This window comes from Mobula birostris, chromosome 19 (genome assembly GCF_030028105.1).
Source record: "Mobula birostris isolate sMobBir1 chromosome 19, sMobBir1.hap1, whole genome shotgun sequence".
Classification (NCBI taxonomy): Eukaryota; Metazoa; Chordata; class Chondrichthyes; order Myliobatiformes; family Myliobatidae; genus Mobula; species Mobula birostris.
The window spans coordinates 22,692,810-22,708,089 of record NC_092388.1 but is presented as its reverse complement, the minus strand read 5'-3'; the positions used below and the strand labels follow the sequence as shown (position 1 = coordinate 22,708,089).

At 38.6% G+C, this 15,280-nt stretch overlaps 1 protein-coding gene across 1 annotated transcript in view; it reads left to right on the top strand.

Moving 5' to 3' along the window:
* Positions 1–15,280, top strand: part of LOC140212482 (cadherin-20-like) — a 196,880-nt gene that overhangs the window by 131,243 nt on the left and 50,357 nt on the right. Inside the window, exons 4-6 of the mRNA XM_072283345.1 lie at positions 2,116–2,235; positions 4,431–4,598; positions 14,819–15,006. Of these exons, the coding sequence (XP_072139446.1) occupies positions 2,116–2,235; positions 4,431–4,598; positions 14,819–15,006 (476 nt within the window). The remainder of the gene's footprint in view (positions 1–2,115; positions 2,236–4,430; positions 4,599–14,818; positions 15,007–15,280) is intronic.

Sequence of the window (15,280 nt, the reverse complement as noted above, 5' to 3'; positions counted from 1 at the left end):
CACCTATGCTAGTGAGCTTGGAGCAAGGGGTGTAAGAGCTCCTACTGTGGGCCAGGTTGTGCTAAGATTCAAGATTATTGGTGTGGGTGAGCAGGAAGAAACAAGAGAGGACAGGTGTGGTTCAGAATATTCCTGAAGTCAGAGACTTCATATTCCTCCTGAACTCACTGATGTCAGCTGTGGCTCAGTTGGTACACTCTTTTCCTCGAAACTAAAAGATTCCTGGTTTGAGTTAAACTTCAAGGTCTTGAGAAGAAAATAAAACCAACCTTGGACTTCAAGCCTAGAGACATGATAGTGCTACCCTTTTGGATAGGTTGTCCTCAGAATAAGATTTAGGTTTATCTTTTTGATAGGCGTTCATAGTTCAATGAAGCTTGAATTTCAGCAGTAGATTTGCAAACACATACGCCACTGTTTTAATTAATTAGTACCTTTGATGCAGGACAGATTTTTGTCTTGAAGAGTTTGCATTAGAGGAAAGGCAAGCCCATGGAAGAATTTGAAAGGCAGGATGAAAAATTCAAACTTAAGACGTTGTCAGTATTAGTCAGAAGTGATGAATGGACAGGGGGCAAGGTGTCAACTTGTTGACAGAAAGCAGACATTCAATGTGACACAGCAGAGGGATTAAGGCTTCTCAAGGAAAGTACTGGACTAGTGAAGTCTGCAGGTCACCAAAGTATGGGCAAGGGTCATATTGAAACTGAGGTGTGGCATGGTTATGTTATCCAGATGGAAGAAGACAATGTATCTGTTGGAACTGATAGGTGCCACGAATCATGTCTGCCTTGCTTATGAATTAGAGAATGGTCACTGATGGCCATCACAGAATGCAGTACCCAGATAGATAAATAACAAAAATGGAATAGGACTCATTAAGCCACCATGAAGATTTTTCATTTAATTCTTGTATCTCTTTGGACCCCGAGGTAGAAACTTGTTTTTGGTCACGTGTACTAAATGCCACGGCTTGATATTCATGAGAAGTAATAAGGTGCCTGAAGTAATTATAATTGGTTTGACAAACACCGAAGAAATGTTCCATGGCTCCTGTCAGGGATAAGTGGATTTTTATGTGATTTTTCATCCTGTTTCTGTTTTCCAAAACTATGTTGCTCACCTTAAGTACTTATTATCAATGTAAATTGTAAAAATCTACAAAGGTTCAGATTTACCACACGTACATCAAAATATATAGTGAAAGGCATCATTTGCATTAAGAGGAAAAAAGAAGTGATGGGCAAGCCACAAGTGTTACCACACATTCTGATGCCAACACAGCATGCCCAGGATACTCAGCAGAGCAACACAAGCAACAAAATAAAGCAAGACAACAGTAGCAAAACCTGCCCCTTTCTCACCCTCTGACCCAGTCACAGGCACAGATGGGACTCCAAGCACAGGACAGCCCACCACTCAACCTGCAGTCCTTGGCCCCAGACTCACAGACGCACATTCAGATGTCATAAGTATTAAGCTGCATCATTATTTGACGTTGTGATTGGGGCCAGAAAACCTTCTTTCCAAAACAGGCAATTAGCCTCTGCATTCTACAAAGATCTAGAGGATGAATTAATGAGAAGAAGCCCGAGGGTCAGATAAACTGTCTCAGTCTAAAATGTCAACTGTCCGTTTCCCTCTAAAGATGATGCCTGACCCATTGAGTTCTGCTGGCAGCTCATTCCTTTTGCTGCAGGGGAAATGGTAACAATTCACCGCCGCCTGTTTAACAGGATAGTGTCATCGAAACGTCTCCAACAATTTCCTTATGCTAACCAAGCCAAATAAACTAACCAATAGAAGGACATCAATTAGAACAAAGATGAGGAAGAATTTCTTTCGCCACAGAGTGGTGAATCTGAGAAATTCATTGCTACAGATGGCCGTGGAGGCCAAGTCATTAGGTATATTTAAAGGAGAGGTTGTGAGGTACTTAATTAGTAAGGATATCAAAAGTTATGATGAGAATGGAGTTGGAATGGAAAATAAATCAGCCATGTTGGAGCAGACTTGAAGGGCTAGTTCTGCTCCTATGTCTTAAAGGAATTCTCCGGTACATATTCTTCCATTCCCAAGTTAACAAAACTGTGCTTGCCTTTCTTCTCTCCTCAGGTACATCAGTAATACAACTGACAGCGAGTGATGCTGATGACCCCACATATGGAAACAGTGCACGAGTAGTTTACAGCATCCTTCAGGGACAGCCATATTTCTCAGTGGAAGCAAGGACAGGTATGCAATAACTCAGAGTTCAAGAGTAAAGAAATGTGCGGTGCTCTTCACAGGTCCGCTGTGCAAGCACATTAATAACCTTTTAGAAGGGATAATGAGTGTAAACTCCCAGAACAGGACTGACATGCCAAATGATTTTCGGTGCCATAAGATTATATACAAAGCACCGGTGCCTGTAGATGTTTGGTGTAGCGATGTTGCACCATCCATAACATGCAAAACATCATACGCAGTAGAATCAAACTGCCGAGGTTAATCACAGACAAGATGCATGGCTCAAACCTTCTGCCACAGACTAGCCATGAGTCAGGTGTCAGACCAACGAAGCCTTAAGCACCAGCTTCGACAGTTGATAGGACATTGGCTGTTGGAGGTGAACAACTGTGTCACAGGAACATAGAAAACCTACAGCACAGTACAAGCTCTTCGGCCCACAAAGCCATGGCGAACATGTCCTTACCTTAGAAATTACCTAGGGTTACCCATAGCCCTCTGTTTTTCTAAAACCCACATTGTCAGGTACCACAATGGATAGGGCCCCCTACCACTACCAACTACAGAGACTAGACGGAGGAACGTCCCCATCCAGCAGTTGTTGTCTGGGAGGAAGGTAAAGGAGACACTCAACAGTTCAGACACCTGTTCTGCCCTCTACCATCAGATTTCGGAATGGCCCATGATCCATGAATACGATGTCCTTATTCCTTTTTTTTTGCATTATTCATTTAATTTGTAACTTATACTAATTTTATGTTTTTTGTACTTGACTGCAGCTGCAAAACAAATTTTACATCACCCTGATAATGGTAACAAACCTGACTCTGAGTGTTTGTAAGTTGTCAAATTCCTAACCTGGGATGAAGAGTGACCCCCCCCCGCTTCTCCCATGTGAGGACCAACGTTCCGGCTGGGACTTTGCTGAGTGTGGCCAGCTACCCATACTCTCTGCTGTGTTATTCTGTTTCCTGAATAGACCATCATCAACACCTCACTTCCTCAGGAGGCGAAGAAACTTGGCATATTTCCTTTGACCATCACCAATTTGTATTGAGGCACCATTGAAAGTATCAAATTTGGATGCATCACAGCATGGCATGGCAACTGCTCTGCCTGTGACCACCAGAGGCTGCAGAGAGGTACGGGCACAGCTCAGTACCTCACAGAACCCAGCCGCCCCTCCATGGACTCTGTCTATATGTCTCACTGCCTCAGTAAAGCAGCCAGCGTAATCAAAGACCCCACCCACCTGGGATGTTCCCTCTTCTCCCTTCCCAACAGGCAGAAGATACAAACAGCTGAAAGACACAAAGAAGATACAAAAGCATGTACAACCAGGATTAAGGGCAGCTTCTGTCCCACTGTAATCAGACTATTGAATGGACCTCTTGTACAATAAGATGGATTCTTGGCCCTCGCAATCTGACACATCATGAATGTACACTTTATCATTTACCTGCACTGCCTTTTTTTGAAAACTTTTGCCCTTTATTCTGCATTGTTACTGTTTTATCCTGTTCCACCTCAGTGCACGGTGTAATGATTTGATCTGTGTGAACAGTATGCAAGACAAGCTTTTCACTATACCTCGATACATGTGACAATAATAAACCATTTTCAATTCTGATTCCTATTCCAAAGACCTTTCAGAGGTGAAAGTCAGCCACATTTCTGTGAGTCTGATGTTGTTTTAGCCAGACTAAGAAAGAACAACAGGTTCTTTGCCTCAGTGGTTTTACCACAACAGGTTATTTCATGGTCAGTATTGCAGACACAAGTATTTTAATTCAAGATTGGTTTAACTCAATGATTTTGAGTTCCCCAGGTGCTCTGGTGTGTGACATCTCATCATCAGTAATTCAAGTCTCCATATCATTACTCTAGCGATATAATCGATATGCTACCATGCTAACTGGACCATAAGGCAAACCAGCAAATCCCTCTCAGCAACGCAATAGCTCACATATTTGACACTTTTTAAAATTTTAAACACTTCTGAGACTTTTATCGCAGTGTTATTGAAAATTGTCAATTTGATAGCAGTTCTCAAGATTTGCTGAACTAAATTGAAGTGAATTTATTCTCTGCACTGTTGTTAATCTACTACTTCCCTGAAGCAGTAAGGGCGCCCTCTGCTGGTTGTTTCTCAAAACAGACCTTGTTTTAGTAGAGAAACAATGTCCGTCTTTTTTCCCCAGGCATCATCAGGACAGCTTTACCATATATGGACAGAGAGATAAAGGATGAATACCTTGTGGTGGTGCAAGCCAAGGACATGGGTGGACAAATGGGCGGATTATCAGGCACAACAACTGTAAACATCACCCTGACAGATGTCAACGACAATCCTCCAAGATTCCCTCAAAGTAAGTACAGCTCTTATTTGGATCAATGGTTCTCTAATGAGAAAATGCTTATTGGTTTGAGGTTCCATGCTGAATTTACAAAATCTTTTGCTGTTTATTGTAATCCACAAAAACTTTCATCCATAATATTTCACCCTATCAACACATCACTCTATTTCTTTTTGCCTTGCAGACACATTATTGTTCCTCATATCTTCTGAAATAAATGATATTCGTACCATAAAGTCAGTTATTACAATCAGGCTGGTCAGTGAAGTCTTGTCCCAGCCCTTCTGACAACTAGCTGGCTACTTATTATCAGCCTTCCTCTGCAATAGGGCATGGTGCTACTTTATCAACACTGGTGATGCAAAAAGTCATTTTCCATAAGCTCGAGTCATAACTGATCTCTAGCTACTGACATCACATTCCCCCAACAGGATAAAGAACTTACCAAGTACAAAGTACAAATAAACTATAAAGTAATTTATTATCAAAGAACATACATGTCACCATATACAACCCTGAGAATTGTTTTCTTGTGGGCATTCAGAGTAAATAAAATCAATGAAAGACCATACCCAACAGGAAGGACAAACAACTAATGTGCAAAAGACAACAAACTGTGCAAATACAAAAAAAAGTAATAAATTGTAAAATTCCCGTAACATCTGAAGAAGCATTGGCACAACAACCAAAAAAGGACAACCACTGTTATCAAAATAAACTGAGGCATTTTCCAGAGCAACTCTCTAAGTCCACTACGGCTTTGTCTAGCTTTAAACCCACTCTGTAGTTTACTGAATAGGATGAAAAAGTGTTATCAAATCAGGAGCAATCAAATGAATTATACCTCGACACACTTTCTATACAAGGATGGTTTGAAATTATATGTACCTTCATCAGCAAAGTTAAAGCAATTACTTTTTCTTTTTCAATCTTTTTATTAAGTTTCAAAATTAATAAACATAATAATAGTAATGATACAAAGAGATTGGGATTAAATTAATCCCGGGTTAACATGTACAAGCACAGATTCCAAGTAACAAATATAGTTTAGCCTCCTAGTCTCATAGTAACTAACCATGAAAAAGATATTTTATAAAGAGAAAAAAAAACCCTGAACTAAAAGAAAACAACTAAACTAAAAAAAAAACAAAGATTGGGCTGTCATATTACATCAGCTAAAATTATTATTTGTCGTTAACTCCGCTCCTCTATACATGAACAAAAAATTACTACAAAAGATTCAGAAAGGATCAACTTACATCATATGAAAATATTGAATAAATGGCCTCCATGTTTCCTCAAATTTAACCAAAGGATCCATAGTACCGCTCCTAATTTTTTCCAAGTTTAGGCATGCTGTCATTTGGGAAAACCATTGAAATGTAGTAGGGGGATTGGAATCTTTCCATTTAAGTAAAATGGATCTTCTGGCTATTAATGTAATAAATGCAATTAGACGACAAGCTGACAAGGATAAATGACTAGAGTCTATCACTGGTAGTCCAAAAATTGCAGTAATACGATGAGGTTGTAAATCAATATGCAGAACTACTGAAATAATATCAAAATTATCTTTCCAATATTTTTCTGGAAGAGGACAAGACCAGAACATATGTTCCAAGGAAGCTACCTCAGAATTACATCTATCACAAACAGGATTTGCATGGCAGTAAAAACGAGCTAACTTATCCTTGGACATATGAGCCCTATGAACCACCTTAAATTGTATCAAAGCATGTCTGGCACACATTGAAGAAGTATTAACTAGTTGAAGAATTTTCTCCCATTTCTCTGTAGGTAAAGGTATCTGAAGTTCTCTTTCCTACTCATTCTTAATTTTATCGGAAGTACCTAAGCGTATTTTCATAATTAAATCATAAATAAATGATATTAAACTCTTCTGATAGGGATTTAAACTTAAAATTTTTTCTGTAACCTCGATTTGATGTGATATCAGAAAGGTAGGTAAAATAACATTCAGAAAGTTTCTATTCTGTAAATATCTGAAAAAGTGTGATCTAGACAAACTATATTTATTAGACAACTGTTCAAAAGACATAAAACAATCATCCATGAATAAATCACGAAAACATGTTATTCCCTTTGTTTTCCATAAAAGAAAAGCTTGATAGACTCTAGATGGTTGAAAGAAAAAATTAAATATAATAGAACCTGACAGGATAAATTTATTCAGTCCAAAAAATTTACGAAATTGAAACCATATTCGTATTATATGTTTAATTATTGGATTTATCATTTGTTTATTCAATTTAGTAACTGCAAAGGGAAGCCCTGCCCCTAAAATAGAAGCCAATGCAAACCCCTGTACAGACTCACGCTCAAGGTTAATCCATCATGGACACTGAGTTTCAACCAACTCTTGTGTCCAAAACATTAAATATCGAATATTAATTGACCAGTAATAAAATCTAAGATTCTGCAAAGCCAAACTGCCTTCCTTTTTTGATTTCTGTAAATATCTCTTACTTAACCTAAGATTTCTATTCTGCCATATATAAGAAGAAATTTTAGAATCAATAACATCAAAAAAAAGATTTCGGGATAAACATTGATACCGCCTGAAATAGATACAGAAATTTAGGTAGAATAATCATCTTAATAGCATTAATTCAACCAATCAAGGATAAGGACAATGGGGACCATTCAGTAAACAGTTGTTTAACATGATCAATTAAGGGTAAAAAATTAATTTTAAGTAAATCCTTATGCTTCTTAGTAATTTTAACATCCAAATAAGTAAAATAATCAGTAACCAATCTAAATGGTGATTGTCTATAAATTGAGACTTGCATATTTAATGGGAAAAGCACACTCTTATTAAGATTCAATTTATAACCAGAAAAACTACTAAACTGAGCAAGTAGTGTTATTACTGCAGGAATGGATTTCTCTGGGTTAGAGATATATAGTAACAGGTCACCTGCATATAGTGATACTTTATGCATCCCATTCCCACGAATAATGCCAGATATATTGGGTGAATCACAAATAGCGATTGCCAAAGGCTCCAGGGCAATATCAAATAGTAAAGGGCTGAAAGGACAGCCCTGTCTAGTACCTGGGAAAAGCCTAAAGAAAAGGGATCTCTGATTATTAGTGAATACAGAAGCCAAAGGTGTATGATATATCAATGGGAACCAAGGTATAAATTTTGGGCTAAAATTAAATTTCTCAAGTATATTAAATAAATATTCCCATTCAAGTCTATCAAACACCTTCTCAACGTCAAGCAAAATAACACATTCTGGAGTCTTAGGTAAAGTAGTGTATACAATGTTCATTAACCTCCTAACATTAAAATGTGGATAATGGTTTTTAATAAATCCTGTCTGATTCTCGCAGACAATTTGTGGCAATACCTTCTCCAATCTAATTGCTAATATTTTAGAAAGGATTTTAGAATCCACATTCAACAAAGGTATAGGTCTGTATGATGCACATTCAGTGGGATCTTTATCTTTTTTAGGAATTAAAGAAATAGATGCTTCATAAAAAGATTGTGGTAATTTACCTACAAATAAAGCATCTTTAAAAATTCTGCATAACCAGGGAGAAAGTAAATCTGAAAAAGATTTTAAAAATTCAGCCATATACCCTTCCGGACCAGGTGCTTTACCAGAATTCATCAAAAAAATTGTAAAACAATTAATTCAAATGGTACAACTATCTTCTAAAGCTATAAACATGAACTTTGGACTAGATAAATGCAATAAGTGCAGAACATTAAACGTAAAGAAAGCTGCATTAGAGTGAATAGAATACAAAATGGAGCAGCGGGATACGACACAACCAATGGATAAACATGAAACACATAAGTATCTGGGATATCATCATGCAAAGAAAATAGATCATAGTGCAATAAAGGGAAAATTTACAACAGAATTTACTTCAAGGTTTAAGAAAATATGGCAAACAGAGCACAGTAGTAAAAATATTACGAAGACTATAAACACTTTTGCTATACCCACGCTACCATATTCTTGTGGCATAATATCTTGGTCTGAAACTGATCTGGAAAATTTTCAAAAAAAAAAATAAGAACTGAAATGACAAATTTTAGAGAACACTACGTACACTTAGATTAACACTACCAAGAACAGAAGGAGGAAGAGGAACAACAGACAAAAAACAATTTACACAACAGTCAGATAAAATTTCTAAGGATAGATTTTCATCAACAAAAACAGGATTTAGCACTCCACATAAGCAAATGCAATTCTGATCAGAAGTGAGCAACACTAAACTTAAATGAAAGCACAATCCAGAAGAATGAAGAATGTATCACTATTGAAGAAAGATTTAACTAAGGGAAGAGCATGACCCTTCATGGAAGACATCCCCACAATCTGAGGAGACTAGTTGTCAACTAGAAAGCGTCAAACGCCTGGCTCACAGTTGGAGCCTTCTTCCCAGAAACGGTGGGTTTTCTTGTAACAACACAGGACCTGGTGGTTAACACAAAAAAAAAATTGTCTAAAGTACATAATAAAAGACCAACAAATTCAAGATGATAAATGTAGAAAATCCAAAGAAAAACCAGAAATAATCCAACATGTTACAGGATCCTGTAACAATTTAACTCAATCTGATTACTTACACAGGCACAATCAAATGACAAGCACCATTCACCAAATTCTTGCTTTAAAATACAAACCCATAAAAGACACCTTACCTTTCTATAAATACAAGCCTAATACAGTTTTAGAGTCAGAGTACTACAAATTATATTACAACCAATCCATTAATACAGATAGGACAATTCATAATAACTGTCTGAATATAATAATACAGGATAAACAAACAAGAACAACTTATTTAATAGATATAGCCAATCCAAACACACATAACATACAGAAATCAATAAGAGAAAAACACCAGAAATATGCAGAACTGAAAGAGGAACTTGAAAGACTACGGGACGTGAACAGGGTATCCCACTCGTAATTGGGATGATACCAATTGATATCATCCGAAAGTCACTACACAATATCTTTCAACAATTAGGCCTAAACAGAAATATTTATGTAAATCTCTAGAAAGTGACAATAATAAGCACCACTTGAATAGTTCAAAAGTTCCTGGCAACTGAGGAATGAGTTTGCATGCTATGCCTGTACATCAGATTTTACCAGCTTGAACTGAGAAAAAAATTAAAGTACAATAATCATAATAATAATAATAATAAATAAGTGATAAAAATCAAGAACATGAGATGAAGACTCCTTGAAAGCGAGTCTATAAGTTGTGGGAACAGTTCAGTGATGGGGTGAGTGAGCTTATCCCCTCTGATTCAAGAACATGATAGTTAAGAAGTAATAATTGTTCCTGAACCTGGTGGTTTGGGTCCTGAGGATTCTGTACTTCTTTCCCAATGGTAGCAGTGAGAACAGAGCCTGGCCTAGAGCATGGGGGACCTTGAAGGTGGATGCTGCTTTCCTGCAACAGTTCTCCATGTAGGTGTGGGGAGGGCTTTACCCTTGATGGACTGGGCTGTATCCACTATATTTTGTGGGCCTTTCTGTACAAGGGCATTTGTATTTCCATACCAGGCTGTGAGGCAATCAGTCTATATACTCTCCACATTCATAGAAGTTTGTTTAAGTTTTAGATGACATACTGAGTCTTTGCAAACTTCTAAGAAAATGGAGGAACTGCCATGCTTTCTTTGTAATGGCACTTACGTGCTAGACCCAGGGCAGCTCCTCTGAAATTATAACACTAAGGAATTTAACATCCTTCAATAAGGACTGGCTCATGGGCCTCTGGTTTCCTTCTCCTGAAGCCAATAATCGGCTCTTTGGTCTTGCTGACATTGAGCAAGAGATTGTTATTATAGCACCACTCAATCAGATTTTCAATCCACTCTTATATGCTGATTCGTCACCACCTTTGATTTGGCCAACAACAGCGATGTCATCAGTAAACTTAAATATGGCATTGGAGCTGTGCTTGTCCTCACAGTCATAAGTATAGAGCAAGTAGAGCAGGAGACTAAGCACTCATAACCTGGACTGATGGCGATTGTGGAGGAAATGTTGTTGGCAATCTGAATTGACTTGGGTCTGCAAGTGAGGAAATCGAGGATCTGTTTGCACAATGAGGTATTGAAGCCTTGGTCTTGTAGCTTATTGGTTAGTTTTGAGGGGATAATTGTATTGAATGCTGTGCTGTAGTTAATGAAGAGCATCCTGATATATCCAACTTCACCGTTCAGATGTTCCAGGGTTAAGTGAAGAGTCAATAAAATGGTATTTATTGTTGACTTTTGTGATGGTAGGCAAATTGGACTGGATCCAAGTCAATTCTCAGGCTCCATCACCAGTCTCTCAAAGCATTTTATCACAGTGGATGCAAGTGGATGCTAGCCACTGAGGCAGATTACCATGTTCTTCTTAAGCACTGGTATAATTGAAGTCTGCCTGAAGTAGGTGGGTAGCTCAGACTGCCAAAGTGAGAGGTTAAAGATATCTGTGAACTCTCCAACCAATTGATCAGCGCAGGTGTTTAGTACTTGGCCATATACCCCATCTGGGCCGGATACTTTCCATGGGTTCACCATCTGAAAGATGGTGTCACACCAGCCCCAGAGACTGAAATCACAGGGTCTTTGGGGGCTGTGGGTGTTTGTGAAGGTGCCTCCACATTTTGACAGTCAAGGCAAACATAAAAGGCATCGAGCTCCTCTGGGAGTGAAACTTCATGGTCACCTTTGTCGCTTAGGTTCACTTTGTAGGAGGTGATAGCACTCAAGCCCTGGCCACAGCTGTCGAGAAACCGTCAGTGATTCAGGTTTGGTCCGGAATTGCCATTTCACTTCTGCGAAGGCTTTTGCATTTTACTTGGTCTCCTCTTGTATTTCACTTCCCCTTAATAAATTTTAAAGTGTCTTAAAATATAGTCCTAGAAAATGAGTTAATGGCAAATAAGGAAGGAGCTTTTAGCTTATGTGAGGAACTTTGACTCTCTTTGTCAGGAGTGTACAGATCTCCATGCTAATGTGCCACCTTTTAAACTGCCCACTCCCCCCCTATTGTGTTTGTTTATATCTATACTGTTAGTTGGTAAGCATTTTGAATCGTATTAAGTTCTGGATATTTATTTTTACTTTGGTCGACCTGTTTGGACAAAGCATATTCCTAATACTGTTCCTGTTACTTCTTGATGGAGGCAGGTCTAAATGTTATTTTATGCTCATTCTGATTTTGGTTTTCTGTATTTTCTAATTTGAAGAAAAAACTGCAAAATATAAGTTAAGAGCATAAGATATAGGAGAAGAAGTAGGCCATTCAGCCCATCAAGTCTGCTCCACCATTCAGTCATGGGCTGATCCAATTCTTCCAGTCATCCCCACTCCCCTGCCTTCCCCCCATACCCTTTGATGTCCTGGATAATCAAGAACCTATCTATCTCTGCCTTAAATAAATTCTCTGATGTTTTCTATTCCAAAAAGTAATTTGTCCTGTCTCAGATTATAATAGGCCCACATTAAGGGGAGCCAACCTTGTTCTTTTTAAATATCTCCGAAAAAGTTTACATCTGCTTTTATCATTCTCATTAAATCATTCTCTTATTCAACTTTCCATTCTCGTTGGTTATTCTTTCCCGAATTCTGATATATTCCGAATCCAAAGCTTTATTGCTTTTCTGGCAACGTCTTTTCTTTTTATCTATAGCTTGGTTTAACGTCCATTGAAAGTAGCTGCTGTATCACTGTTTTCAGCTTTTGTTATTGCCTTAAAGGAATATAGATTAATTAAAAATCATGTGCCGATGTTTTATGTGAAAATTACTTATTTTTTGCCACACCAATCTACCATAGCTGACTTGCGTCTCTTTCCCTTACAGGTTGCTTTATTCATATTTTAGATCCTTGTTTCAAATTGACCTAAATTAGTTCCATATTTCATTTAAAATTCTATCATATTTTGGTAACTAAAAGGTCCCTCAGCTATCAGATCACCAATTAACATTTACTTATTACACAGTACTACAGCAAAAAGAACCATTTCTCTTACTTAGAGGACATGCTTTTTTTCCCAAAACAACAACAGCCAAAGTCATTTTGCAATTTGCATCCATAAGGGCTATTAGATCATTCTTATTTCCTTCTATTTGTACCATAATTCATCCATCTGGTTACAAGTGCTGACTGTACTGTAAGTTCAGATAGAGACCTTGGTTTGCCTTTCTACCATTTTTCCCCAACTCTGACTCTTAAGATTTGCCCTATCTCATCCCTCCTCATTCCCTGGTTATCAAATCATCCATTTTTCTCTTATTCACTATAGCCTTGTCTTTTCTCTTTAACTTTCTCTGGATAAGAAAATACTTATTTTAAAATAAGAACACTTAATATTTATATTGGGCCAGAACTTTCTGGCAGCGACAAGCCACTGTTGCTCATCTTCGACCTAGGTTTTAAAAAATAATTACCTTTTCCAAAAATTGCAGTGCCAACTTGCTTTCCAGTCCTGTTCAGTTTCAAATGATGATACCAGAACAAGAACAAATTCCATTCAGGGAAAAAAAGTATGTCTGAAACCCAATGTACCATGATACCAGATGTGACATCGAATATGCCAAATGTGTCTCAAAAATTTGAAAGAGCTTTAGGATCAGATGACCGAGGCAGAGCAGACTTAATGGGCCGAATGGGTTAATTTTGCTCTTATGTCTTATGACTAAGGAGGGCAGGTCTATATGGACTTTAGTAAGGACTTTTGTCAAAGTCCCTTGAGGTAGGCTAGTCTGAAAGATTGGAGTACGAGGTGAGTTGACAAAGTGGATACAAAATTGGCTTGGAGGCAGAGCGTATTAGTGAATAATTGCTTTTCATTCAAATACATGAAAAATCTACTGAAGTTCAATAAAATAACTTTTTTTTAAAATTACCTTAAAGTAAAATACATGTAATCTCATTCAATTAATTTTTTAAAATAGTAAATTATCTTATGGTAACTTTGCTCCCGAACAGTTGTTCCTCCATATTCAAATTAAAGCTCTTCCAGTGAACACACACAGAATGCTGGAGGAACTCAGCAGGTCAGCAAGAACTCAAACGGTGGGAGTGGAGAAGGAGGGCCTATTCCCCACTCTGGTTGCTTATCTCTTCTCCTCACCTGCATATTGCCTCCCTCTGGTGCCTCTCCTTCTCCCCTTTCTCCCATGGTCTACTCTCCTCTGCTATCGGATTCCTTCTTCTCCAGCCCCTTTACCCTTCCCATCCACCTGGCTTTATCTATCACCTTCTAGCAAGTCCTCCTTCCCCAACCCCCCACCCTTTTTATTCGGGAGTCTTATCCCTCCCTTTCCAGTCTAGAAGGAGGGTCTCGGCCTGAAATGCCGACTGTTTCTTCATTTACATGGATACTGCCTGACCTGCTGAGTTCCTCCAGCATTTTGTGCGCGTTGTTCTGGACTTCCAGCATCCACAGGATCTCTCGTGTTTATAAGGCTCTTCCAGTACCAGGTCTAACCTGCTGCAGTTACAGCAAGCCAATTCCCCAGTGCGTGTGCTGAGAAAATGCGGCATTAGTGCCGCAATGCTGAACTCCATCAGGAGTCCAGTGTCAGGATACAATCAGATCATCACCAGTGGTTCTGTGTTCACATGGGAATCCTGTACTTTGTATCTCTCACAGCTTCGACGCGCAAGCTGTTTGCTATTTAACTGCCAGAAATTCCCAGCAAGTTTCAGCCTTAGAGTGTCTCTAAACATCCCAAAGTGCTTCAGGGAGATGCACAACAGTTGAGAGCAGCCTTTAAGAAGAAGATCACAGTACTTTAGAAAAGCTACCCTTTTGAAGTTTTAGATGTGGTGTTAATTTTTGGAGGGTGAAAATGATAAGAGATTTCCTCCAGTGCCACTGGGGGGAGATCTGCTACCATCACTGGCTCTGTTCCCCCAAATTAGGTTTCATTTCTATTATAAACATTAGCTTCCTGGAACCAACTGGGCAGAGGAACAGAGGTTCCCTCCATAAGTAAAACATGATTGCATCTCATCATTTAGTACCAAATGTTAATTGCCCATTATTTTAATGGGAACTTCCTCATAAAATAAGAAGCCCAAATTGTAGGCACAGAAATCTGCATCAAGCATTAAAGTGAAGCAAAGGATCTTTGACTGGACGATAAATGTTTACAATATGAAGAGCAAATCCTTGACCATAACAATTTGCACCTATGTGTACCATTTTGCCCTGGCACAGAGCTATATCAGATGAACGTGATGGAGACAGCTTTGGTTGGCTCAGCGGTGGGAAGAATTCTAGCTAAGGACGCAGATGAGGGGCTAAATGCAGAATTGAGCTACAGCTTCATCAATGGCGATGGGATGAACGTATTTGAGATCATCACAGATGAAAGTAACCAAGTTGGGATCATCACCTTAAAGGAGGTAAGGATTTTGCCAAAGAGAGCTCAGTACATTACAGAGAGGTGGCAAAGTCTGGACCTCTGACATGCTGTGCCTTTCATATTTACAAATTTATCCCCAATGGCTTCTCATCTCATCTTGCTATCAGTAACTTGCACTGATGCGACACCTGTAACAGAGCGAATCATCTTAACCTGCTTCATAAGAATGAAATTTTAAAAATTTAGGCATTGCAGTAGTGAGTTGCCATGTGCCCACTGGGGCTCGTGCAGTGGGGAGACTAGGGACTTGGACA